This window comes from Cottoperca gobio, chromosome 3 (genome assembly GCF_900634415.1).
Source record: "Cottoperca gobio chromosome 3, fCotGob3.1, whole genome shotgun sequence".
Taxonomy (NCBI): domain Eukaryota; kingdom Metazoa; phylum Chordata; class Actinopteri; order Perciformes; family Bovichtidae; genus Cottoperca; species Cottoperca gobio.
Window position 1 is genome coordinate 18882675 of NC_041357.1, and position 26143 is coordinate 18908817.

The following is a 26143-nucleotide window of genomic DNA, read 5'->3' on the forward strand; positions in this document are numbered from 1 at the left end:
CACCCTCATAATCAGATGGCAATTAGTGAGGCATGAATCACGGAGAGCAGCTCAGCTTAACTTACTCCCTTTCATGACACCTGCACGCTCACAACAACACAGTTTGGAGAAGCATTCTTTTATTCCAAATAAAATCTTATGTGGTTCATTTTAAACAGCATTTCTAATTCCACCAGAACTCTGTAAAATGTAATAAAACTTGTTTTGTTGCATCATGTTTTGAAGAAGGACTTCAAATATATTTTCTCTTGCAAAACTTTTTTTTATAGCATTGCCGTTTTTTGGAGACATGATTACATATCAACACATGGGCCGACTTCCTCCGACAACTTTGGTTTTGGTACAAGAGAAAAAACTCACTATGAACATTTAAGAATCTTTAATTCACACTAGTAATAAAATTGCATTACATTTCATAAAATAAATGTTCCAGTTTATATATACAGAGAAAACAGACTGTACATACCCTCCAATGAACCATTTCTAAAAGGAAAATAAAACCAACCGGAAACAAATTTCACAAAACATACAAGCAATACAGTGCTCAGCTAAGCAGGCACAACTGTACATCAAAATGTGTAACTGCTCAGTGTTGGGGTGTGGGAGGGGCAAAAAGTTGAACATTTACAATAGAGTCCTTAGGGACTGATAAAGGGGTCTTAAAAAGTATTGCAGGCAAGCAGACAGACGCTTGTCTTTTTTCCAAGTGCAGCAGAACATCCATCTCGTGTGTAAAGTGTGGAGCCGATTGTTGCTGCCACGAGGTTCCAACTATTGAACCTGTGTCTCAAAGCTCCCATTCAGCTGGCCCTCCTCATAGTCCATTTGACACAAAATCATGTTGTTTTTTAGGAAAAACTTGTCCCCCACGCAAAACCTGTTGGCAGAGAAAAACAAACAAAGGCTGTTGTTAAAAACTCAAAAACGATTACTGTTGGCATTATGACAAAGTGCTGTTTGTGTGAGTGTGTGTGCGTTTGTGTGTGTGTGTGTGTGTGTGTGTGTGTGTGTGTGTGTGTGTGTGTGTGTGTGTGTGTGTGTGTGTGTGTGGACTGGCTGACTCTGCTCTGGCAGTGAAAATGTTGCATTTAAGATCAGCAGGTCATGATGGTTCTGTTTGATTGCACACATTTGGTTGGAGATGTTTTGACATTGCCTCGTCAGATTCAAAGCCTGTTTTGATGGTCATCATAAATGTGTGGCTTCAAATAAAAGTCGACTACAACCCTATCATTTCAAAGCAAACAGACACAAGTACTGGCACCCGATGAAAGGCGGGTCAACTCTCCTCGGGCCTGGCAAAAAGGCGCGGGCACCAAGGGAGTTTCCAAGGAAACTCTGCCATAGGGTTAGCTTTGTCACACACCAGTTTGGTTCCAGTTCCCCGAGAATTTTTCTTCTCTCTGAAGTCTCAGAGTCAATTGAAGAGGGAAAATAACACATGACAGCCTGCCCTACTGATGTTCTTCTCCATGCTGCTGTTTGTCTGTGTGACAGAGTGGAGACGGCTCCATAAAGTGACTGAAGGGGAGTGAAGATAAGAATATAGCAGAGCATAGCTTGGCTTTAGTAATGAGCCAGGCTGGTAAAACAGTCACATCCATGGCAATACTGTGCCAGATGAGACCTGGCTTCATGTCTGCCAGCTGAGGAGAGAGGCTGCAGTCATAATTCCCTTACAGCAGGTGTTCACTATGGTAACTGTATCTGGCCTGCAGAAGGTTAATGGGCTTGTGCTGTGTGGAGGAACAGGGTCACAGCACCCCTGACAAGCATGCAAAGGACGTTCTGCTCCCAGAGTGGTGCCATTACTGACAGTATATTAATGGGAAAAAGCAATATTTGGCTATGTCATATTCTATGTGTATCATACCATAGGCTTTGTGCTCACTCCAATTTCATAACAGATCCTATCGCTAAGGAAACACCATTTCACACATGTGTAGGTCCGTCCTCCCTTATGCAGCAACACACCTCCGGAGGACTTTATTTTCTTTAGCTCCCATACCTACATAAGAGCTAATTTTATATCCGTCTGGCTTAAAAGATTTACAGATTCAACAAGGACAAACGGCTGGGACTGTGTCACAATAGGAAATAATTAGCAGAGCATTACAAATGCAATACAGCAACCTTTTATTTTTACAACACGGGAAGACGATCTAGATTTTCTTTCTTCCCGAGACTTGTTCAGTGGTCTGTAATAATATAATAAGACAGGACAAAGTCTTTGTACCTTAAGAGAGCTTTTTCAACAGCTTCTAATATTTAGGTTGTTGGACATTTTTTTTTTTTTTTTTTTTTTTTTTAAAGGCGTTGTTGTTGTTGTTGTCCACATATGATCCCTATTCTTACCTCTGGTTACAAAGCTGACAGGCAAAACAGTCCAAATGGTAAACATTATCTCTGGCTCTCATCACCATTTCAAAGGCTGGGATCAGTTTACTGCAGGCTGCACAGTTCCCCGTTGTACCAAAGAGCCTGAAAGACAGAGAGCACAGACAGAGATTAACCCACCTTCCCTTTACCTTGATGCAATAAAAGAGCAAACAAAAACATACTGACAGCGGGAACAAAAGCAGAAAAATGCTGCAAAGAAAGGGAGAAGAGGGCGAGATCGAAATACGTCAAATGCAATGCACAAATCTTTCTTGGCACCCACTTGGTATTTTTGTTAATGAGAGTTACAAACATAGATCTTAATTCTTGGCTAATGATCTAATTAAAATGATCACATGGTTTTAATCTCCTTCTTCAAAGGATTTCCCCCATTGCACATTACTAAAGCAATGAAAACAGGTCTGAAGCAAGCCTTTTGAATTGTTGAAAGTTTTCTTCTTTCATAACTAAAATAACCAATGAGTCTATCTCGAACTAAAGCCAGCTGGATTTTTACACAAGAGACTACGTCCTATAATGTAGTCAGAAGTTCAAAAGATTTCTTTTACAAGAATTCAGGCTCAATCTCTTCTGTCTTTCTCCAGCTCGCTCTTTCATTCACAGAGGCATTCAGAGACAGTGATGGGAGATGTAACCTTGAAGAGTTAACTAAATGTTTCAAAGTGAGCAGACGTTTGAGCACGCTGCTTGTTTAGGCTTATTAGATAGGATAGGAGCCAAATGATAAAGGTCACAAACAGAGCAAGGAGGCACTGGTGTAGATCTCTTTTTTTTTCTCCTCAAAGCAAAGGAACCTCAAATACTTTTCCCAGTCAGATTTACATTTTCATTTTCCAAGCGCCTGCCCCTATGTTTAATTTGGAGATTCTGAAGCACAGATAGATTTATATATTCTGCAGGAGGACCGTTCCACAGCTTTGCAAGAAGGGATAAGGCAACAGTAGATTGCCATTCCAACAGTATGTTAAACACTTTTTCCCCAAACTTGAAGGGGCTCAGACAGAGGAGTCACAGTGTTGATATTCTGCCTCGTTTATGCTAGTCCCATTCAGTTGCTTTCACCTTGTTAAAGAAAACGTCTATCCAGCAACCCTGCCTCTAATTAGGGGCCACTGCCCCAGAGGAGCAGGAGAGACAGGAACAGAGGGAGAAAGGCTGTTATGTTCCATGAGAGGGATTCACACGGTGCTAAACAGAGACATTGTTACAACTGGTTACTGTTTCAGTAAAACACTACATGCTCTCATACAGTAGACTGCCACCCATGGGGCACTCTGTAACACAAAGAACAAACACATTTTTAAAACCCCTTTTCCCAAAACATGTAGAAGATTCTCACACATGCAGCATTGATCCAAAAACAGAACAAATATTAGTTCTTTTTGTTTCCATTATAGTTTTCCTGGCAACCCTTTTTTGGTTTTGGAACATGATGAAATGAAGGCTAATTATTTTTCCTTTTTCTTTACTTTTCACTAAAATGATAAAAACCCATTGCCCCACACCTCCTGTGCCGTCATGACAGTCAAGTGGCAGGATCTGCTCCAGGTTTCACTCCACACCCGAGCTCTATACCGGACTGAAGGGTCACACAGTGATGTCTTTTTCTCTCCCCCGGGGTACCGAGGCTATAAAGGATGCGAGAGAGCCTCGGCCACTTACAGAGTCATACATGCACACACCTGGAGTATAACAGCTGGTAGGATTATTCCAACCCTTCTCCATTACACCCCGCTGGGCTGCGGACATGGTGCTGACTTGATACTTACAGGTTGTGAAAACGCGTGGTGGAGAAGCCCAGCTTGCTGCCGACACTAAGTTCTACCTTCAGTCAAAGCGGTCTGAGACACCTGTGGCTAGTTTTAACCTTTCAGCAACATCTATATTCTCTCCAAACCAATGTTCCAAATACTGTGGGTATAACCTCTTTTCCCTTTTATTGTGAAACACAAAGATTCTTTTAAAGAAGGCTCCTCTACAGAGCTGTTTACATGATTCAACCCTGGCTACGTTAGCTATGCTGCATTTTACCTTTAATACTTAGTAGCAGAAATACAGGCTATTGTGATTGAACTTTTAAGACTTATTATATAAAGCTGGGAGAATAAAAACATTAGTACTAAAATACTACAAATAAACAGTGCAGATGGGAAAAGCAAGGTTGTAGTGAGGGAAATTAACCTGTATTAAATATAAAGCCTGATTGTTAAAAACTAAAATGAAGCTATTTATAGATGAATACAATATCAGATTACTGGATCACAAATAATTTCTCTCTCTCTCTCTCAGCCTATATTTGCACAACAGCACTTTCTTTGTATATCTGGCCATAAATGTGTGTTGAGTTATCTTAAGAAAAGATAGCAACCCATAAAGGAGACAAAAGTATTCTGCTAAAAGCACCTTTAGAGGTGCTAGTGCAGTAGAAATGAAGCTACGGGGATCGTGGCATGTTCTCTTAACTGACACTTGTTCCTCTGAATCACCCTGGTTGTCTTCAAATCATGAAGAGATCCACTTCTTCCATGCTAACATGATTTCTTTATCTGCTTTGTGATTTACTATCACAAGCAGAAATTTGGCATCGAAAATAAATTTCTTCCATCTTCACCGTAACAAGAAGAATTGGAGTGTAATAAAGTGTTTTTTAGTCTGCTTGACGCTCGGAACGTCACGTGGTGGTAATGAAATATGTGTTCAGTGTGCAGACTCTATTTCTTTACATATTCTTCTGTCTTGTATTTATCGTCTGGATGTGTGTGCTTTTGTTTTTTTTGCATAGTGAAATAAAGTGTCCTTTTCGCACAGTTCTTCAGCCAACAATTGGTGTTTCTGGGTTATAACGTGGTATCAACATACAGTTTAATTGGGTTCCTCTTGCTAAGGGGAGATTACAGCCAGAGAGAACTGTTCAAACACATTACACTCTTCTCTTCCTGCTCCTATGAAGCTAAAAGAAGCCGGAGTTGAACCATATCTGCTGCAGTCTCATGAGTAACAGCTGCAGTGGAGCTGCGTATAGCAAGCAATGAATGTTTCACACCAAAACATGATCTAAAGGCAATTGTAAAGGTCAAGGAACTTGATGGCAGCTGAGAGAATGCCATACATTACCACAAAAAATGAAGAAGTGACACCAAGTAAAATACACACACACACACACACACACGCACACACACACACACACACACACACACACACACACACACACACACATACACACACACACACACACACACACACACACACATATATATAATAAGGTCCATTGAAGCTTTTGAAAGCAAAGCGAGAGCCAGGATGAATGGATTGACCATGTCAGTTATCAAGTGTATTTTGTGTTGAAGTATAACTTATATTTTTATTTATTTATTTATATACAAGCCAATAAAGACTGTGTTTTACCTACTCTTAAGGATTCTAACCATACACATGTATGTACTGTACATTGTGTATATCCCTCAAGAAAACCACGTTACATGTTACAGTCGCTTCCGTCTTTTTCTTCTTCTTCTACTTTGAATGTGATACGCTTCACAGCACTAAAACAGTGCCTTCATACATTGTGGATTACCTTTGAAAAAACATTCATTCATTTCTTTTACAATAGATTTTTCTTTTGGTTTGAATAGACTATTTTCTGCAGAGTTCCCATGTATTGTTTTGACACATGTCCTGTATTGTAGGAGTGCAGTGGCTCATGCACTTCAATTTCTCTGGTCATTTGGATTAAATAAATCAATATTCTCAAAAGGAAAGTGAAAAATAATTAAACATTAACACAGTTTTTTTCAGCATTTCTATTTAAATAGAGTGTGAATGGTGAGTTTCTAGACAATAGTATAACAGAGTATTGTTCAGAGCTGCGCATAACACACTAAGCCCATCCGTGTTTGTTGATCAATCATCCCCACTGCAACAGCGTTTGAAGAACAAAAGGTCCTCCTTTAAAATAGACTCTTCTGTTTTTTATTTAAATTGATTAGAAGTGCTGATTTGGATTGCTCCCCACCACCTGTTAGACATCCTGGCAAATACTGCATAATGCAGTATAAAATGAAAGCAGGCAGGCAGGTATTTTTTTTCTTCTTTTTTTTGGAACTTCCAAATTTCCACATCTTTGCTCAGATGAATGAATGACCCATTTTATAGAACATAAGAGTTACAAGGGCTGCAACGGTCGTATAGTCAAAAATGTCAATTATAATTTCACAAGGTGACATCGTGTCTCCTCTCACCCGACCAACAGTCCGTGATATTCAGTTAACCGTTATATATGACTTACATAAAGCAGCCAATTCTTATTGAGAAACATGAATATGATAATCATAATAATAGCTGTTAAATATAATATAATTTAAATAAATAATATATTTATATATTGAATTACAAAGTCTTGATTTCTATACAAATATCATCTGTATTTTACATCTAATTATATGCATATTGTATTCTTAGTTATTTCCAACAAATTGAAAGTACATTTTTGATAGCTCATTCTCAAGTCTGTAAATAATCAATATGATTTCTCATATCAGTTCTTACATGCATTATATGAAAATATGTATCACTGCCTTATCCCTGCTTGCTACAATCTTTAACGCAAGAGAACTGCAATACTCTGTACTCCTTAAAAGAGCTCTTATTTTATCTTTGTGTGCTGATGTGGGTTGTTGGGAGCAGGAATGTAAAGAAGCCCAGCTTTCCTTTCTCTGTTATTGAGTTATTACAATCACTCTTTAGAGAAAAGAGGGCCCTGTTTCAACTTGCTGCTTTGCTAACTTCAATCCCTTAAAAGCTCCTACAGTGCATCATCTGCCTCTCTGTATTGCTTCCCTCAGATTGGGCTGTGGCTCTTGAAGTTTTCTACCTGTTCTCTGAGCTCTTTGAGACTTCCCAGCCTGAACGCAGTTTGTCAGATTTCATAAAAGGGAAAGCTGTTAATGCATGCATCGCATGTTCTGACCCTCCCCAACAGTTGCGTCTTTTAGAAAGTGTAAACCTTTCTGTTCAGATCTATCTTGCCCAGGGAGGGAGAGCAACTGTTATGGGAGGAGAGCAATTGTTTTACATACTAAAGTAGTAAGGAAAGGACTGATTTGGAAAACAGTCACATCCAGATGGAGCTATCATCTTCCCCCAGCTATTTCACCGGTTTGTGGATAACTTATAATGTTCATTATCTTGAAAACGTTTTCCTCTTACAGTTAATTATACCCCATTTTGATAAGTGGATGACTATTATGTCCTCTCTAATATATGAAATAGAGGATTAAATGATTTCAGGCTTCAAGTCTTGATGATCACACCATGACTAGATTGTCAACCCTCTGGTGAAGTCGTGCGATCTTGAGCCCTAGACATAAAGGAAACACCTAATTAATCTATTATTCTCATTTATAATGAAAGAGTGTGGCCAAGTTGATAAAAAAAAAACCGGTTTCTTGATACTGGGAAGTGAATGTCAGGGATATTAGAAACTGAACTTTTTGTTAATGCAATGGTTTGGAGGACAAGGGAGGACACTGCTTAAGGTATGTGTGTATTTTTAGTGTTTGTTGAAATGTAAGATTCAGGAACGCGTGAGTGCATTCAATAAGCTGCTAATGCCACTGAAGGACAATAACAGATGGAGCTCCTATAATAATTAATGTGAGCATGGCAGGGATCCAAACTCTGGGAAATAACCAGTGTGTTTGATCCACCCGCTTCTCTTTAATGAAGTGCAGGAGGCTAATTCAGTGCACAGATTTAACTTCATTACTGCAGGTGAGGGGAACCGTCATCTAACTACACAGAAAATAAGGAATGAAAAGGAAACTGGGAGAATGCATTGCCGACTTTCAAATACTCTTGTCTCTCAAACTGCCTCTTCTCTATACGCAGGGCAATGTTTTTAATTTGTTCCATAATATAATTAATCTCAAGCATCTCTAGCCATTAAGTGTTCTGCATTTGTCGCAGGCTGAAGAGCAGGCGGGTGGGATGGATTTCATTAGGCAATCAGGGGCATCAGAGGAGCACATAAAGCTCTCTCCTCCTCTTTCCTTTTTATTCTTATTTTAGTATTTCTAACTCTTGATTTCATATGTCATTATCAGTTTTTCATCCCGTCTCTGACCTCTACATCCTACTGGTCTAATGTGCGAGAAAGCTTTTCCTTCTCTCTTCACAGTGCCAGTTAGGCACTTATGTCTTGGGGGTTGGGGTTACTGTCCTTTCAGCAGATGTATTTTACCAAGTGAAACTCTGAGCTTCATCATTTGCCTTCTCTTGGTCATTTGCCCATTTATTATTACCTCATCTGCACCATCTGCCCCTTCTGGGGGCAACATCAGGTCTTAGTGGACCTCTCACTGCATCTTAAAAGCATTAACTGTGGGTGGGAACTGATGGATGGTAATGGCCTTTCTTAACGTAACGTCCCTAAGCGCCTCTCAAGTGGGTTGCGGGCTTCTTCCAGGTCAGAGTAAGAGCTGAGATGTAAGTAAAATGTTATGGAGATCCATCCAAAACCAAGTTGACTAAGGTTCTCTTTGGTTTGGATTTTTAGAAGTGATCCAAAGCTGCTATTTTGAATGTTTTTAAATTAGAATAATGAACTGATACAAACCTAGTGGGTAGCAATAAGCTGGAAATATCAGTGAGGGAGTGAAGGGACAAGTAGGCAGAAGGGAAATGGAGAAAGGGAAAGGGGGAGGACAGCACAGGACAGGGAGTTTTAGAGGGGGGGGGGCCTTGGGCACTGGCATCCCTAAGTCGGCCCCTGGAGGATTCTCTCTCAGATAAATGGTAGGATCTCATTGGGAATGTGACTTAATGCCCAGGAAATGGTCATGTTTAATTTAACAAGCAGATGGCAGGGGCATCTGAAGAGGGGGTGTACAGAGCCAAAGACACTGATGAAGCAACAAGCCTGCCTGGAGGTTTCTCACAGCCTACAGCTCTGGTACAACTCAGAGGTCTACTCCATGACAAAAGTCTTCTGTGTGGATGTAAACACAGAGAAAAATATGAAAAACAGTAATGTAGTGGTTTAAACTTCATTTAGCTTAATGGGCATGAATCTTCTCGGTAGCAGTGAGGCTGTTTATTTTTTTTAAATGTATCGTGCAATTGTTATTAAATTTGAATTATATTTGATTTCATGGCTAATTTTCTAGATTTTGTTGTTCATTAAGTAAATTGATCCAACTGATATGATACAGAAGCTCCCAATGTCTAGAACATTCATCATTAACAGAGATTAGCTGATAAATGTTAAGTATGCTATGAAAACAACCTATCGTAAAAGTGTAACCCACTGCTTACTTTTAAATTCAAACTGTGACGATGCATTTTGTATTCTGGATGCAGTGATACAGAAATGTCATGACAGCATGACGCATGTTTTGATGGTTGCACAAGAATTTCTACAAGTTATACTGTATTGAATTTTTAAGAGTTAAAAATGGGGAGACGCACTGCTCCTAAAATGCCCCAAATGTTCCTTTTTTTCTGTGTAATATGCTTGTGTTGAAGCATTCGTTCTGATATGTGCATGCTGTTAAAAGGTTTATAAGGTTTAAGATTTAGCTGTGATGTAGTTCTAACACTGAGGAATATTTGAATTATTTAGATTTAGATTTGAGCTGTGTTTGTGTGGAGCCACAGGAAACTAGGTCTGTAACTAAACATTATTGTTATTATAGGTAATGGTATAAAATGTGAAAACAGGTTTATCCCAGTTCCTTAAAAGTCCAAGGTGGTGTCTTTAAAAGTCTTGTTTTGTCTGTCCAAACCCCACAGATATTTAGTTGAATATAATCTAAAACAGAAAAGTATAAATCTCCACATTTAAAAGGCTGAATTGTTGGCGATTATCTTTCTGTCTAGCGACACATTGATTGGTTGACTAATCGTTGCAGCTCTACAGGAAACACACACACCAAAGCAAAGGGTACCAGGAGGTAATAAAAAAAAAAAAAAAACCTTTGTGATTCTTTCATGTCACAGAGCTCTTAGAATGGCATGGCTTTTGTGTTTGTTGTGAGTGGAGAGAGGTGATTGTGTGTCTTTCTTGCCTCAGGTAGTCCCTGCGACAGAGGATGAGGTTGGCTTTCGTATAGAGGGTGGAGCCCACCTCCCCCAGGCGGCAGTCACAGCAGGCACATTTGAGACAGTCCTCATGCCAGTATTTGTCCAGGGCCTTGAGCAGGTAGCGGTCTTTAATCTTGCGATTGCAGCCAGCACACCCCTTCTGTTTCCCTTTGGGCTGGACGGAGAGCATCGGCACACCTGTAGTGATAAGGAGACAAACAGCCATGCGTGATTTACGGCCCGGGAACACGAGTGACTTTTCATGTTCTCGTTTTGATAAGCTGGCTGCTTCTCGAGGCGTCTAAGCCTGGCCTCGCGCGTGGCCACAGCACGCTGTCTACCTGCTTCATATGCATTAAAGAAAACATTCTTCCATGTAGATAGGCGCACAGGTCACATTGGACTACAAAGCCCTGACTTACTTGTTCCACTAAGAACATGCTGTAATACGAAAGTTACATGATCACTTGCAGCAGGTTTCAGAGGAAGGGGCATGTCTTGTGTATTTCTGAGGATAAAAAACACAATGTTTATTTTGCTTAGTGTGGTAGTTACAGGGAGTTGTGTAGTACGTTAGTTACCTGCCATTTCATCAAAGCCCATTTCCCTCAACTGTCTACAGCTGTAAAAGCTCCTCATGGGCTTTGTTTGGTATAGATTAACATTAACCTTTTAAAAAGCCTCTGACCACAAAAACGTTGCTACCAGACCCCAGTGAGATATGTTATGGCCTAAGTGCCTTTTAGCATACACTCACTCTCTGTGTTTCATACATACACACACACGGACAGAGACTCTCACACACATTTGCACACACAAACCACAAACACACACACAGTGTTCCCTACTCAGAGCATTACAGCCTTTCCTCCTTTTACACTTATCTGTACTCATGTGTCTGCAACGAGCGAGCCTAAGTTACCAAACTCGCAAATTGCCCTGCTGTCACGCAGGTCCCCTTTAAGCGCGCCTTTTAGCCTCCTAAAGGACAAATAAAGTCCATTTAATAACTGCACTAAACGCTAATAGTCTATGTGTGGTTGACATTTGTGTTTGGACTAAAAGCCCCCCTCAGGCCACTGCTGGTACAGAGGCAGGGGCGCACAGCTCCCCTCTGTAGCACTAACAGGTCTGCCACAGCTGAAAGCACAAGACAACAGCTCTTAAGACACTCTCTCACACACTGAGCTATTGATCCATCTAAAAGAACACACAGTGGACGCCACTTGCCACTCTACTTTCAAAACACATTTTTCTCTCTCTCTCTCTCTCTCTCTCTCTCTCAAAAAAAAGACTGGACACTCTGCATCACAGGGGGTTAGGCCAGCATTTTGTGTGTGTGGGTATCTATAAAGGCCCATTTTAAAGACACGTTACACTGAGTTGTATACTGAAATGTCACTGTGTTACTGTTGTAGAGATGTGCACAGGTACATTTTGTCCAGACCAGATGCATGTTTTTATTTTCATTTCATTAGCAGGAAAGTACGCAGAATTGCAACAGTGTAATGTTGAATGGGGTCATTCTGTAGTTAGCGCTGCCATTTTATAGTAACGTCTGTAGGTTGCTAAACACAACCTCAGCTGGTAACAAGCGACTGCTTCACTCTGAGCACTGTTTTTCTCTACTGTGCCTGTCAAGTTAGTTCTCTTTCACAAAAACCTCATGCCACGTTTCAAAGGACTTCTTTGGAATTGAAAAGCACATTTTCTCTCTCTCTTTTTCTGTCTCTCTCACATGCACACTTGCATAGCTGCACACCTAAATGTACTCACAAAGTACCTTATCGGATCCAGATTTACTCTGCACTTTTTGTCCATCCACACATCAATAATGCTATGAATGTAACATCATTAGCATTTCCCCTTTTAAAAAAAGGGGTGAAAGAAATAGGAGAGCTTGTTAGTCAAATTTATGCTTTGGTTTATATGTCAGTAAGTGCTCTTGTGGTGTTGAGCTGTCTTATTTCTTTATCAGAAGTGGAAAGGAGAGGCTAATTGGTCCGGTGCTGGTGATGGGAGCCATCAATTAGTGTTCTACCTGCCCTCCAGCTCCCTCACCTCCCTCCCTCTCCAAAACAGGCCCCTTGAAGCTGGCACATTAAGATCACAAAACCTGCTATAAATACCAATGTTCAGTGTAAATGAAGCTAAAAAGCTTCAAATTCAAGCCACACTGGATAAGGACGGACTCTTCTACCTGCATTTCATGGCTTGTTAGGGGAGCTCTCTGCAGGTATGCCAACAGTGCTCGCCTGACAGACTTCTACAGAACTAAAAACAGTCTTAATGAGGAGAGAGAAAATGCCTGTGTGTGTGTGTGTGTGTGTGTGTGTGTGTGTGTGTGTGTGTGTGTGTGTGTGTGTGTGTGTGTGTGTGTGTGTGTGAGAGTGAGAGAACCTGTGTACATGTGTGTGCTTTGGAGCTTGTGCAAAGAAAAAGAAAAAGAAAGGAGTTACTGCAATTCCCTCGGGGATCACAAAAATCTTTAATTTGCCTTTTATGACACCTAATTAGTTATTCTACTCAAAATCTTTGCTTTAAATAAGAGAACTAATTATACAAAAAGGTCGTTCCTCCACCTCCAGAGAACTACTCCTAATTGGTTGAGACCACCACCCGCTACACACTCTAGTACACTCCTACGCTAAACATATCACGTGTGTGTTTTACATCACGTTTGAAAAGGCTAAAGCTTAACCTAGCCTGGAAAGACTGTATGCTGCCCACCCCCTCTTATTGGATACACACTTTGTTTAAAACCCTGCTCAGCATCATCAAAGTGACAACACCGTTTGCAGTGAGCCTGACACTCATATCTTCATTCGTACATCCTGGTCCTTCGGTCCTTGTGGCTGTAAGAGAGATGTCTCAATGAAGGAATGCCTAGTGTCTGCCGGGAAACCAGTATGCACATTCAACTGATGCGTCCTTTCTTGAAGCCATTGCGGGGAACAAACATGGGTTTTGATGTCTTCTATCAAAGCAGACTCTGGAAAACCGCTTTAATAGTAGTTTAGCAAGCACTAGCTCAAACCTACTAAACAAAGAGCAGTGACAGAAAAGAAAATGTGAGTGTAAAGTAAATGTCTTTTCAATTCCCTTAATGCCACGAGACATTTTCTTGCACCTGTCACCACTCCCGGTGCTATGTGAAACTGTGGAGTAGAACAGAACCTCCCATGCTTTCCACCTCCCGGAAAGAAAAGCTGCATTATGAAAGGAAGCAGCAGACTAGGAGGCAGCCTCCACTTAATCCAATCCATTTAACAGATACAAGTGCCACTGACCTTGCAGTGTCATTTGATGTCACCAAAAGCATGCCTCTCCACATCACGATTTATTCTCAAACAAGGGATGCATTTTACCCCTCAAAGTGGAGAGACAGCACTTGCCCTGCCAAATACTCTTCCTGAGAGAGAATTTAATTTGCCATTAGTACTGTGTGTAAAGGCCTGTCATCTCTCCCGTCTACCATCCATCTACTTTCTTTAAGATTGTATCTTTCAAGAATATGTACAGTTAGTTTTTCTCAGCCCAAGCAGCCTGTCAGAGCATGTATTTTCTATTATAGAGATAGCATCCGATTTCTATGTTACCCCATTTGGACTTCCGTCTTTACAGCTATCAAAAAATCACATCAGTCCGCTAACCTTTTTTTGATATATACTGCACACTCAAGGAATTGTTTGAAACGAAAGAAATACAATTATCACATGCACTCAGACTGGACAAGAGTGTGTGAAAAGAAAGATGATTCTCCCCCTTTATTTCTATCATTACCGCTAAAATGTTTGGTTGCTAACAAGTGAGCAGGTGCTGCATGCTGTAATGTATACAGGTTTCCTATGAGTCCCTGAGCCCTCAGCCATGCTGTGTCATGTCATGCGACCTAAAAGAAGATTGGTTGTTGCCTTGGCATCAACTGCAGAACCAGGAAATAATAATAATAACCATAATTATATTTTACGTCGCATGCACTGCCAGGGTTACTGTCTCTGTATTTTTTAATCCTATTACATAGTGTTACTGTACGTACTGTAGGGCTGCAACTAGCAATTATTTTTTATTATTATTGATTAATCTGACAATTATTTTCTGGATTCATTGATTATTCGCTTTGTAAAAAAGTGAATAATTCCCGCATCCCACGGACCGGTGATTTATTAAGATTACTTGTTTTACTTGACCAACAGTCCAAACCCCCAAAATATTCAGTTTACTGTCACATGACAACGACAAACAGTCAAAATCAAAAGATATTCAACTGTAGAAAAGCAACAAACGCGAAGATTTGTGAACTGACGAAGAAGTGATTCAAGTAAAAACAACACAATTGTAAGGACATTGACTCACACACGTACACCACACTACACACATGATCCCAAAGGAGCAGCTGCTCCTACAGGCACTCAGCCTTAATGGCAGAAAGGACAGTTACATCTGATTCTGTGTTTTTTGTTAAATGCCTTTTGATCAATTAAAAGCACTGACGCCATGGTGTGATGCAGACTTTGCTGGTTCATGGGGAGGTAAAGGATCTTAATGAGAATCACTCAGCCTTCCTGACACGCAGGGAGGGAGGTGGGCTTTCGGAAGGTGGGCGCTGGCTCTGGGTGGGCCTCCTCTCAGGGGCCCCTATAATTCCAAATCCCAGCTGCAGCAAATAAGAGATAGTTAGCCACCAGTGTGGTGAATACACAGACTGGGATGCTCAGGGAAATGAGATACTACATTACTAAATGATTTCATGATTGCTGAAACAAGTGCATTTGTCATCATCATCATCATCATCATCATCATCATCATCATCACTTAATTCAAAGCAATCCTGCACAAACAGACATTAATGGCCTACGACAAATCTATCTCTCTAAGTGCTGCATGAGGTTACCAAACCACCACACTGTATGACTGAATGAATTATCTAAATAAATCTTAAAGTCTAAATGATGTTATGTTATTACAGGACAAACAATATATGGCAGTGGAAAATCAAAAAGACTATGTTGGCAATGTATTACCAAAACTCCGCAGTTCAGAAGCTTCAGGGGCTGATTAAATCTCACTCTTTTATTTCTCAGCTACCACTGTAAATGCCGTGGCCATGGCAATCCCTAATAAAATTTGTCCCCAGGCCAAGGTGTCTGCCACTAAGGTTAATAGGGATCTCATGCAGATGTCTTGCCATTGTGTGCATGAATCAGCCCCTTTCATTCAGCTCCCGTCATCGCTGTAATTGAGCCCATAGACACGTTTCTCTATTGCCAAGACAAAATACAAGACATCTGGTAATAACATCAGCTGGAATACACATGCCTGTTGAAAGCACTGATGAGTGTATTCTGAATGATAAGCAAAATAAACACCACTGATTCATTGTGTCATTCATGTTCCTATCCTTAGCTGGAGCATATGCAAGGAGTAAAAGAAAAGATATGCATGAACACACACTCACAGAGACACGCTCTCTCTCTTAAATTAGGTAGTTTCTAACAAGGCCCAAGTCAATATTACATTTCATACTGAATGTGTTTTTTGTTATAATTCGCTGTAAGAGCCTTCTATGTTACTGTACGGCATGCTACATTTCCAGATGGTTGTGTATGAATGCTGGGGTCTGTGAGGTGATTTCTGGGACTGTATGCGTGCTATGATTATGACATAATTAACACCCACAGTAAGTGGGAGAGAGAGCAGACAGGGCTGGTGCGGATGAGGAGGGGACTGTTCATTAACAAGATGCACTCTCTCAAACTTTGCAGCTTGCTGTGGATAATAAGCCCCGGTGAAACGGAGCCCAGCCGTCCCTTGCATTGACCCTGGCACTGCCCAGGATAAGGGAGGGTTTTGTCTCCTGGAATAATTGCTCTTTTCACATGTTACAAGTGTCCTGACCCCCACGGTCGGCAGCCACTTTCCCTACCATAATTACTCCTGATCCGCTCCAAATGAGTCAGCCGCATTAGGGCTGCAATAACACTGGCCCGGCTTCAAGCGCGGCATGGGGAGTCTCAGCAGAGCAGCCTGGAACAGGACTGCCTTTTCTCCCAGCCCACGGTCATTTCCATCACGTCAGAGGTGCATTTCTTACACTTGAAGTCAGCACGAAGGCCCTGGGCCCTTTTCTGAGGCTTACAGAAGGCATTGTTAGCTCCTGGTGCTCACTACTCACTGTGGTTTGGCACCAGACTCCATCCCAATTAACGGAAAACTTAATTAGGGTGTTTTTTACACACTTTCCAGCCCCCTATTATTTTTAATTTATTCACATGGGGTTAATTAAAAGAAATGTATCACAGAGATATGCAACAGCTTTCTAATTAAATTCATTGCAGCTTTTTTTTTTTAAAGACATGAAACTGGCAGAGTTTCCAAATTATTACAGAAGGCGACTTGTTCCAACACTTGGTTGCTCAGTACTAGGGTGAGATTAGAGCTCTGCAAGGTAAACTGTCAGCGGCAGAGTGAGAGAGGGAGCGATGGGGCTGGAAACGAAGAGTGAGGGAGTAAGATGAATGAGAAGACAAACACAGTCATGTTTTTATCATGCAGGGTTATGCCAAACAAACCCATGAGAGCTCTTAAAGAGGGAGGATGTTTGAGTGTCCACACAGCAAAGAGATGGTTTGGTATTGCATCTAGCCAATCAAATGTGGGAGCGCCATTGTTGGGCTTTGTCTGCTGTTGCTCTGAGGTATTTAGTTCCTGAAACCTGCCATTTGACTATTTTTTCATTTAAATGCAAGCTGTCAATACCCGAGAAGGTGAATGCATCTTCATTTTAAATCCTCGTACAGTACGAGATTTAAATTGAATAAAGGAAAAATCCATCTATTCTCAAACTACATACTTTTAAACTTTGATAGATGAGGCAATCTTATCTGCCACTTCGTGATTCCTGGCAAAAAATTAACGGGAAAAAAAATAATAAACCATTAGACCTGTCACAGCCACCTTCCGCCATCCGGAACAGAATAATGCACAAACACTTTTAGTCCACATTAAAAATGCATTTGGAGAGGAATAACTGCAGCCCTCTAAAGTTTGTGTCACTCATGAGGTCAGGAAGTGATGTACAAAATCCTCCCCACTCCCCAGCAATTACTGCACACTTATTATTTCAAAGGATATGCCAGGAGACAGGTGTGCCATTCAGGGTCCTCAGTATGTCGAAAATGGAGGGGAAGAAGGAACACCATACTGTGGTGCACTGTGTGAGGCTCTTTAATCTTGAATAATGCAAATTCCCCACAGGGGGCAGTTATTTGGCAGCACTGGCCTCTAATGTCATTCAAGCACCTACTCCCACACCTGATGGGGTAAATAATGAGGGAAGTTGGTTGAGTGCATTTAGGGAAGAGATCTTCATGAAGATTGGTCTCGTGTAGTACAGCCAGTCCTCAATCTCCAAGCAAGGAATGTTGTAGATGAAATTTGATGTTTCATTATGAAGACGGACTGCTTTTAATGAATTCCTTTTAACACTTTTATATTACCTCTTAATATAAAGAACGGGCCTTTTTTCCTAAAGGGGTAATTCCTGTTACTGGCTCAAATCAAATGGCAATTCAAAAGACGACTGATCTAATGATAGAAAATGAAAAAGGTGTGATTGGAATGAAGAGTCTCAAGTTTCGGTTTAATGATGGGAATGTGTGTGGATGGCAGCTGTCATTTGCCTTTGATTTTGTAGTTGCAAACAGCATAGTTGAGCACTGATTAAATCAGCAACTTCAATATCCAAAACCTAATCTACTAGCTTTAAGAGGGAAAGAACTACCCCCTTTAATCACAGACTTTAATTAACTATTTAAGATATAATTTACTGAAGGTCCTCCAATAAGAGATTAGTTCTAAGCAAGTTTGCTCGTATTTAAGAGAAGGCACCCCAGGCGTTTCTATTTACCAACAAGATAGCTGTAATATCTTAATAAAGTGGGAAGCCTCAGCACCAAAAAGCAGCTTTTATATCAGGCTTTTATAAATGCATGTGGTATTTTGTTTTTGCAAAAGCATAGCCAAGTAAAGGTCATTTTAAGTTGGATTAGAACTACATATTGTATGTGAATGTGCTGCAAAACGGAAGAATTGCAAGTTTTTGACCAACAAAATACCAGTCCTCCGGTAAAATTTAAACGGCTTATGGTTTAACTGCTGTAAAGTTCACATGCTATTGCGCTGAACGGGAACCTGCATTCCCCGAAGAAGGAAAATGGATCAGAAATGAGAAAGCAAACTCACAATATATCTCTGCCTGAGATGCATGAAAGACCAGAAAGCTCTAATTTTAGGCCAGCGCTACGTTTTGACACTGCAGAAAAGCGAACACTGCAATACAACAGTTTGAAAGATATTTACAGTGAAACAAGACTGAAAGTCTAAAAGCCTCGCTAGCAGCCCCTAGAGGCCGTGCTGCTTCTTACACCCACAAGAACAATCAACTCTGTCATCCTCAGAGCCACACGCTCACACAGGCAGGGCCAAAAACTAATGAAAAATACTTAGCAACGATGATCGGGGCTTTTGGCAAATGTGAAGTATAGCATTGGCAAGAATTCCTATAGAGCGACTACAATAGAGAGAACACAGCATACTTTATATAGCTGAACTCTAAAACTATATTACAGCAGTGCAGTATTTCTGCAGGTGTCTATTTCCGCACGTTTAACATAAACCAGTGCTAATCAAAACCATTAACACCTGATTTACAAAACCTACAAGCACATTAATGTCTATGATCTCAACTGCTGCTCTCTTACCGCTCCGCGTTTGTCTTCCATTGCATAAAGCTGATGAAACACTATCATTTTCAAATAACGCATTTTACCCATGCCTGAAAATCCCGCACACACGTTAAACGTGGCTTCTTACTACCATTAGAACAAACACTCACATAGAGCTAGAGCAATACATCGCTTATCGGCTCAGATATACTGTATATCAATAATGACTGACAAGAAATTTCAAAACAAAAATGCCAAAATAAGTTTGAGGTCATTCTGAAACAGTGTCTCCTTTACATACAGTAGTTTTTGTTTTACCAGAAAAAGCATTGTATTTTTCAAATGTAAAATGTCCCGCTCAGTATGTATTTTAGTCACAATTGTTGAATTTATATATATATATATATATATATATATATGGAATCCGTATCGGTCAATATATTGTATCGAATTTTTAAAACTCTGAATATCAATATTGGTGTCAGCTTTTAAATTCCAGTACAGGTCAGGCTATCATACACACAGACATGCATATGTATATACAGCCCTGCCTTTCATTTAAATATGCATCAAGGGACTATTTCAGAAGGGATTAAACAAGACCTGTTTAATACCGAGTGAATAATAATGAATCCTTTCGCTTTAAGACACAGGAAAGCATTAAAAGACACAAGTGCAATTATGAGTTGAGATTCAGTTCACGCATGAATAATGCACCATAGTAATGACATAAACATATAGACACCCATGTTTCTTCTGAGTCTAAAATCCTTTCAAATATGTCATTTATGCCATATGTGTTTGATTTCCACAGGGGCTGAACTGAACAAAGTTCTTACGTTGTCGTTGTGTAACAGGTGACATGTTATTTTATTATTGCAAGTTGAATATGAAGCTTCTCTTCAGTAATGTTATTCTGCGCATTCTGACACTCAGCTGCCAAAGAACTATAGCTGGTGACATTGTAGTTTTGACATCAGTTCATCTCAAGAACTTTGCTGCATGTCATTCCCCTTTCCCATCTTTCCTGTCTTCTTTTACTAAGCCTATGGTGACAGAAGAAAGGAGAAATTATTTTCGAGTGTGCAAAAAATAAGCTTTACGGAGTGCATCAGAATGCCAAGCAAGTCGCAACAGAGAGCACGCAAACACGTAAACAGGTGAATAAATAACTTTGTGTACAAAATAAATAAAAAATGGATGAGATTTAGCAGGAAGTGTGCGCGTCTTTGTAGAGGTATCAATGTGTGAATACTCCCCCCTCCACCCCATGTCAACATGAGTGTAGTCAGCAGCTTGAGAGGCAGCTTTGCAGTGACAAGTGGCAGTGACACCTGCTTCCAACAGGTTTAAACAGACGAATAACTAACAATATACTGTATATACGTATATGGTGGGTCATTGACATAAAGCTGGATTACATGTTGTTGATAAATACAATAATACTTTTACACCGGCTCAACTGTGGATGAGGTTATTAGGGTTTATTTTTTTGCAGGCGAGAATAGCTTTGCGCCTGTGCAACATCAACATTACTTCTGTGCATGTCTGCATTTGTCTCAGCGCTTGCGATAAGACCATTGGGTTTCTCCAAGGTGGTTTAAAAGGTGGTTTAAAGTATCGATTCATCTCAACTTGTCAGCACATTCGTGGATGTTGTAAAAGGTTTCATTGTAACAGTTGGACTGATGCGTGTATTCCCTCCGACTTTCTTATTTGTTCATATTATTTTTAATGCGGCATATCTATCTCTGCACTGTCCTCGCACACAACTCAATATACCAGAAATTCTTCATTACATTGAAAAAATAATTTGGAGCGAATAAAAGGGTCAGACTTTGGACAACACCACAGGGATCGTCCGTTCCCTGTGATGCATGAGGTAGTCAGATCTTGTTGTGAGAATTAGTGTGATAACATGGCTAGCATGTGGCCTCTGGCAATAATAAAAGAGATGCTCTTGAGCTCTTGCTCAAAAGTGCATAATTGAGTTTGTGTGCCACACTGATGAGTGCAGCCATTTACATCAAAGGCAGGTAGGCGCGCTCGCTAACACGTGTCTCTTAAGTCTCAATTCAGTCCCTTTGAATTCCACTAAGATTATGGAAAAAGATACACAACTCGAGCACTTGTAGATGGGAAACGATGAGGGCTGATAGGGATCTAGAGGTTTAGTGGTGACAGACGTAATTGTCTCCAGTGAAGATTTCTGCATTTGCAATATCAGAAACAGATTAGATGGAATTAAACACTCAGAGCTGAAAATAGTATGTAATTTTGAGTTAATTCATGAGAATAGCTTTAGTATAATGCATAATATGTCGCATGTCAATGCAGAATATTGAAGGTGATGTTATTATCTGTATGAGGGAAGATTCATACTGCATGTTTTGGTATTATTTTGTTATGTGTATGCTAATAAAGAAAATGAGATTTCCCTGCATTCATTTGTGCACAGGTTACACTTGTTACTGTTTAAAACACACAACGGTCTCCTTTGACAATCTATGTTTATGAGAAAATTAGAAAAGTACTGCAAAATCGATGCAGGTGCCTGTAATAAGGCTTTTCATAAGAAACTGTAGTGACTTAAGAAATATCAAAACGAAGCAATGTGTTTGTAATATTGTTCAGGGCCCAGAGCACAAAACCAGACATAATTTCAATATTTGAAATGGGCAAGTTTAATTTTGAAGTAAGAGCAAACCAATAAGCTGAGAAAATGGCAAATACAGAGGAGTAAATTGCATTCCTTTGGAAAAGTGAAAAGACTTTAGGAATATATAAAAGTAATCTCCAACTGGAAATTAGAAATCAACCCTCAGAAACCAAATAACAGAAAAGAAATATTACTGTCCACTTTCTAAATCAATATAACATCGCTACGAGACAGTATTACCATGGTAACACCGGTAAAGAATGAAGCAATTCTTATTATTTCAAAATAAAAATCGGAGCCTGAAGCCCAAGTTTTATTACAGGAGCCGACAGATCACCAGTCTGTATTCATCTGAAGCGTTGCTTTTCAATCACATGCTTTATGAATGTACAAATTTTACTGGACAGGATGATAACAGGGTAATAAATTAACAAGCTGAGGTAACCGTAAATGTATCAGTAGATGAAGGATATTTCTTCTGCTCGGGTCTGCAAAGAGTATAGTGTAGTTGTGTTAATGTTGAGCAAAAATATGCTTTCAGTGTGCACCCACTTGCTTCTCCTGCAGTTATGAAGAAGGAGAGAAAATGGCTGAGTTGCTTTTTCCTCTCAAATTAGACGCAAATTGGAACCTTCATATCACAGGGTGAAATAAAATGTTGACACAGAATTTGGTACATGTGTTGCTTTTCATTACCAACTATGACCTGCGTATTAAGGTTATTTCACAGAGCAGTACCTGTATTCCTTTTACAGTCCTCCTCCGTGCTGTCTGACTCAGTGCTTTACCAGAAAGTGTGTATTATAAGTTAATGACTGCATCATCTGAGAGTATGGTGATAAGTTTACGATGTGCGTGTAAGTATTTAAGGTTGAATCAACAGTCTGTCTAAAATGTTCTAATAAACTTTTGACTCTTAATAGATTCATTCTGTGGGAAACGGTTTGTAACAGGCAGTTTTTCCCAATGGAGCTAATTCAACACGTCACACATTAATTTGTGGTTGGAGCTTTTGTTGCGCAAATTGTTGCAGACTTTTCAAAAGGAAGTCAGAGTTCAAAAACAGTCTGCCAAACAAGCAGCAGCATTACTTTGTTGCCAACCAGGATGGCAGCCTTTAAACACGAGACCAGACACACTTAAGATCTGTTTTATGGGCCACATAAGGACTGAAATATGAACACTTAAGCAGCACGCACAAACAAACACAGGCATAATAGTGAATCAATCAAGAGAAACAGACTGTAATCATACACATACACCCATGTGGCCACCCAAAACACCAACCCACACCTCCCTCTCCGCATATGCACACATTTATTTGTGCAGGCACTAAGTGGATACATTAGACAAGAAGGTTGAATTGACAAGCCTATAACTTTAGAGCAATAAACGCTAAGAGGCACCACAATGAAAGAGACCAGATCCAAGCAGCTCTGTTGACAACCTGGCCAAAATGCTGTAGCTGCTAGTCGGGTCCAGCAAATAAAGGGTGAAGCTTTTAGGCAATGAGCAGCAGGTGATCTCAGCTTTTCTGCAAGTCCTAATGCTCCTAAAAGCCACTCTCCCTGGTTCTGTAATTGGGCATCAGTAGTTAATGTAGTATTGACTGCATTACATGCTCCTGTGCATCCTTTCCCACTAATGCCATTTGCATCACCTTGTACATTTACCATATTGCTTAGCCAATAACTGTTAAAAGCAATCTGAATCATGAATCATATAGGGAACTTTTAGCTATACAGACATCCAAAGGAGACAATTTACAGTTGAGTTAATTTGGGTACATTTGCAACACGACATGGATTCAGCCAGACAGACCAATTTATGTCTCTGCCGCAATCCTTTTATTGGTTTTTAGACGTGTAAGTGAAAGGATGCTCTGCTAAGAGATATGAAATATCCATTTTCAAACATAAATAATGGGTTACAAATGCATCCATTACTTTTGGAGGAGGACAAGGACTGGATAAACTCAAATGTGCAACGGCTATATACTGTTCTTTGAGAAATCACACCAAAATACGTGTATTAAGGTTAGAGGAGGTTGTCATTGTGCGTGTCAGCAGGTGGTCAGCAAAACAACCCTCAAAATACTCTTAAAGAAAGAAAAAACATCAGAGAATAACTTAATTTAAGACCACATAAAGCCTTCAGTGCTGTATATCCCTTTAAATATTATCATAATGTTGTATAAATGTATTTAAATGCTTACACACTGAGCACTATCTAGACCTGAATGTGATAAATGCACTGCACATCTCACCATCAGTTTAATCCAAAATGGGATGTCATTAGAGGCGAGTTTGATTTAAATTAAAATTAATTAGATTGCCTCACCCATTAACCTAAATACATTGAAATAGATAAGTAATGCAAGTAGGCCTATTTGGATGGAAACTGTGCGAACGCTGCACGGCGCTATCCATAATTTGCAATCAAGTTAAAAGCACTCTGCTGTCATCTCCCATCCCGTGGTGATGTCAAAGGCTGCCTCGCTAACTTCACAGACGCAAAAAGCACTTAGAGGAGGAAAGAAAAGAGGAGCCACATGCACTGCAGCGTCTGTGGAGTATCCTCAAACTCTGGGTTACACATCAAAACGCTACACACACATCGGCTCTAAATAAACATGCAACTCTCTTCTGAACTAAACTGCAGTTTTGGCAGTGGCAGGCTATTTGTGTAAGTGCAACCTCAACTTCATGGTACAAAAAAGCAGCAATTCTTCGTAAAAACACGGAGCCTGTCGTGACTAAACGGGGTTGAAAAAGCCAATATAAAGCGGAGGCTGCGGGTGCGCATGGTCCGGGGCGACAGGAAACACTTAACGTGTAAAATGTCAGTAGTTTGCCGTGTTACTCCGCAGGTTATAGCATCCTACGGTCGGAGATGTTACTCACCCTCTTCCTTGTCCAACACCATCGTCCTGAGGAACGAGGAGTCCTTCCCCGGGCGATCCGTCCTCGGCTCCAGCAGGCTGCACTGCTCGGTCTGCTCAGAGCTTCTCCTGGAAATGGCTTTGAAACGCGCGGTTGACTAGACTACGCCTCGATAAACCAAAACCCTGGAAAGATGAATTGCCGTGTGCACGTTTTCTTTTCTCCTCCTATCAATAATAATTCATACACGGAATACGGCGAGATACACGGCGAGATCCCCCTATCCGGACTGAACTGTAATGAAAATAAATAGCGATCAAACAGCGTTGGTTGCTCTTGATAAATTCCATGCGAATAAAAAAGGCAAAACAATGAAAAGCGATATAAATCTAGTGTCGCCTATCTGTAACTGTGCACACACGGACGGACCAGACGCTCAGACTGAACGGCTGAGCTCTCCTTCGCTGTTAATATTCTCTCTTTCTCGCTCTCATTTGCTCCAAGACAGCAACTATATTCAAACAAATCCAATTGCAAATCTGACAACTGCTAAAAGCAAACTCACGCCGCCTCTCTCCCAGTTTATGTGCCGCGCTCGCCTCTGCTGCTACTGAATAAATGCGCGCAGTTTCCAGAGACCCTCGGATTCCCCTGTTAATTAAATCAATTCATTATGCTCAGATCTGATTAGCAGCCCTTCCCCCCTCTTTGAATCAATTATTCAATACACAAACATAATTGCTTGTGCCAGAGGTGTCTAAGTATTAGCTTATTTAACTCCAAGGACACTAATTACCCCTAGGGCAAGGGAACTTTTCTCATTAATTCTGACAAAACACAAAAGCACAGCTAAGGGAAAGTGTGTGTGTGTGCGCGCGCGCGTTTGTGTGTGCATGCAATGGGTCTGCCTGCCAGTCTGAATGTGCGTGATAGAGAGGGAGCAAGAGAGAGAGCGCATGCACGTAAGGTTGTATTGATGCACGTGCGCACGGACGAGGGTGCGCGTGTGTCAGAGAGAGCGAGAGAGAGAGAGAGAGAGAGAGCGAGAGAGAGAGAGTGATGCTGCTCCATCGGTGCCTGGTACTGTTGGAGTAAACATAAAATGCGCTTATTGTTTTTCTTCTCCTTACTTTTGTTCCTGCAGAATTTAATAGAAATAACATCTAATTGCGCTCTATTTAGCAGTTAATTAGTGTCCAGACACAGTTATCATACAGGCTGCAGATAAACAGTCGTTTCAAAAGAGACGGCACAACAGATGGGCCACGTTTTTGATTAGTGGGTAGATAGAAGGTTCAGTTTCGAATCTGGTAATATAATTGTTGCCTGTTATTGCCAAGATGAAAGTGTTGCTGTTTCATGGTGGAGCCTTAAATAGCACCACTTTCACTTGCCCT

The 26143-nt window shown here is 40.5% G+C and overlaps 1 protein-coding gene across 1 annotated transcript; it reads right to left on the minus strand.

Annotated features, from left to right (window-relative positions):
- Window positions 1-364: 364 nt before the first annotated feature.
- On the minus strand, window positions 365-25588 carry lmo1 (LIM domain only 1). The gene is made up of 4 exons (XM_029428548.1): window positions 24768-25588; window positions 10464-10677; window positions 2356-2481; window positions 365-877 (listed from the first exon to the last, which is right to left on the minus strand). The coding sequence occupies exons 1-4, from the start codon at window positions 24787-24789 to the stop codon at window positions 772-774; spliced, it is 468 nt and encodes a 155-aa protein (XP_029284408.1). The 5' UTR covers window positions 24790-25588; the 3' UTR covers window positions 365-771.
- Window positions 25589-26143: the final 555 nt, after the last annotated feature.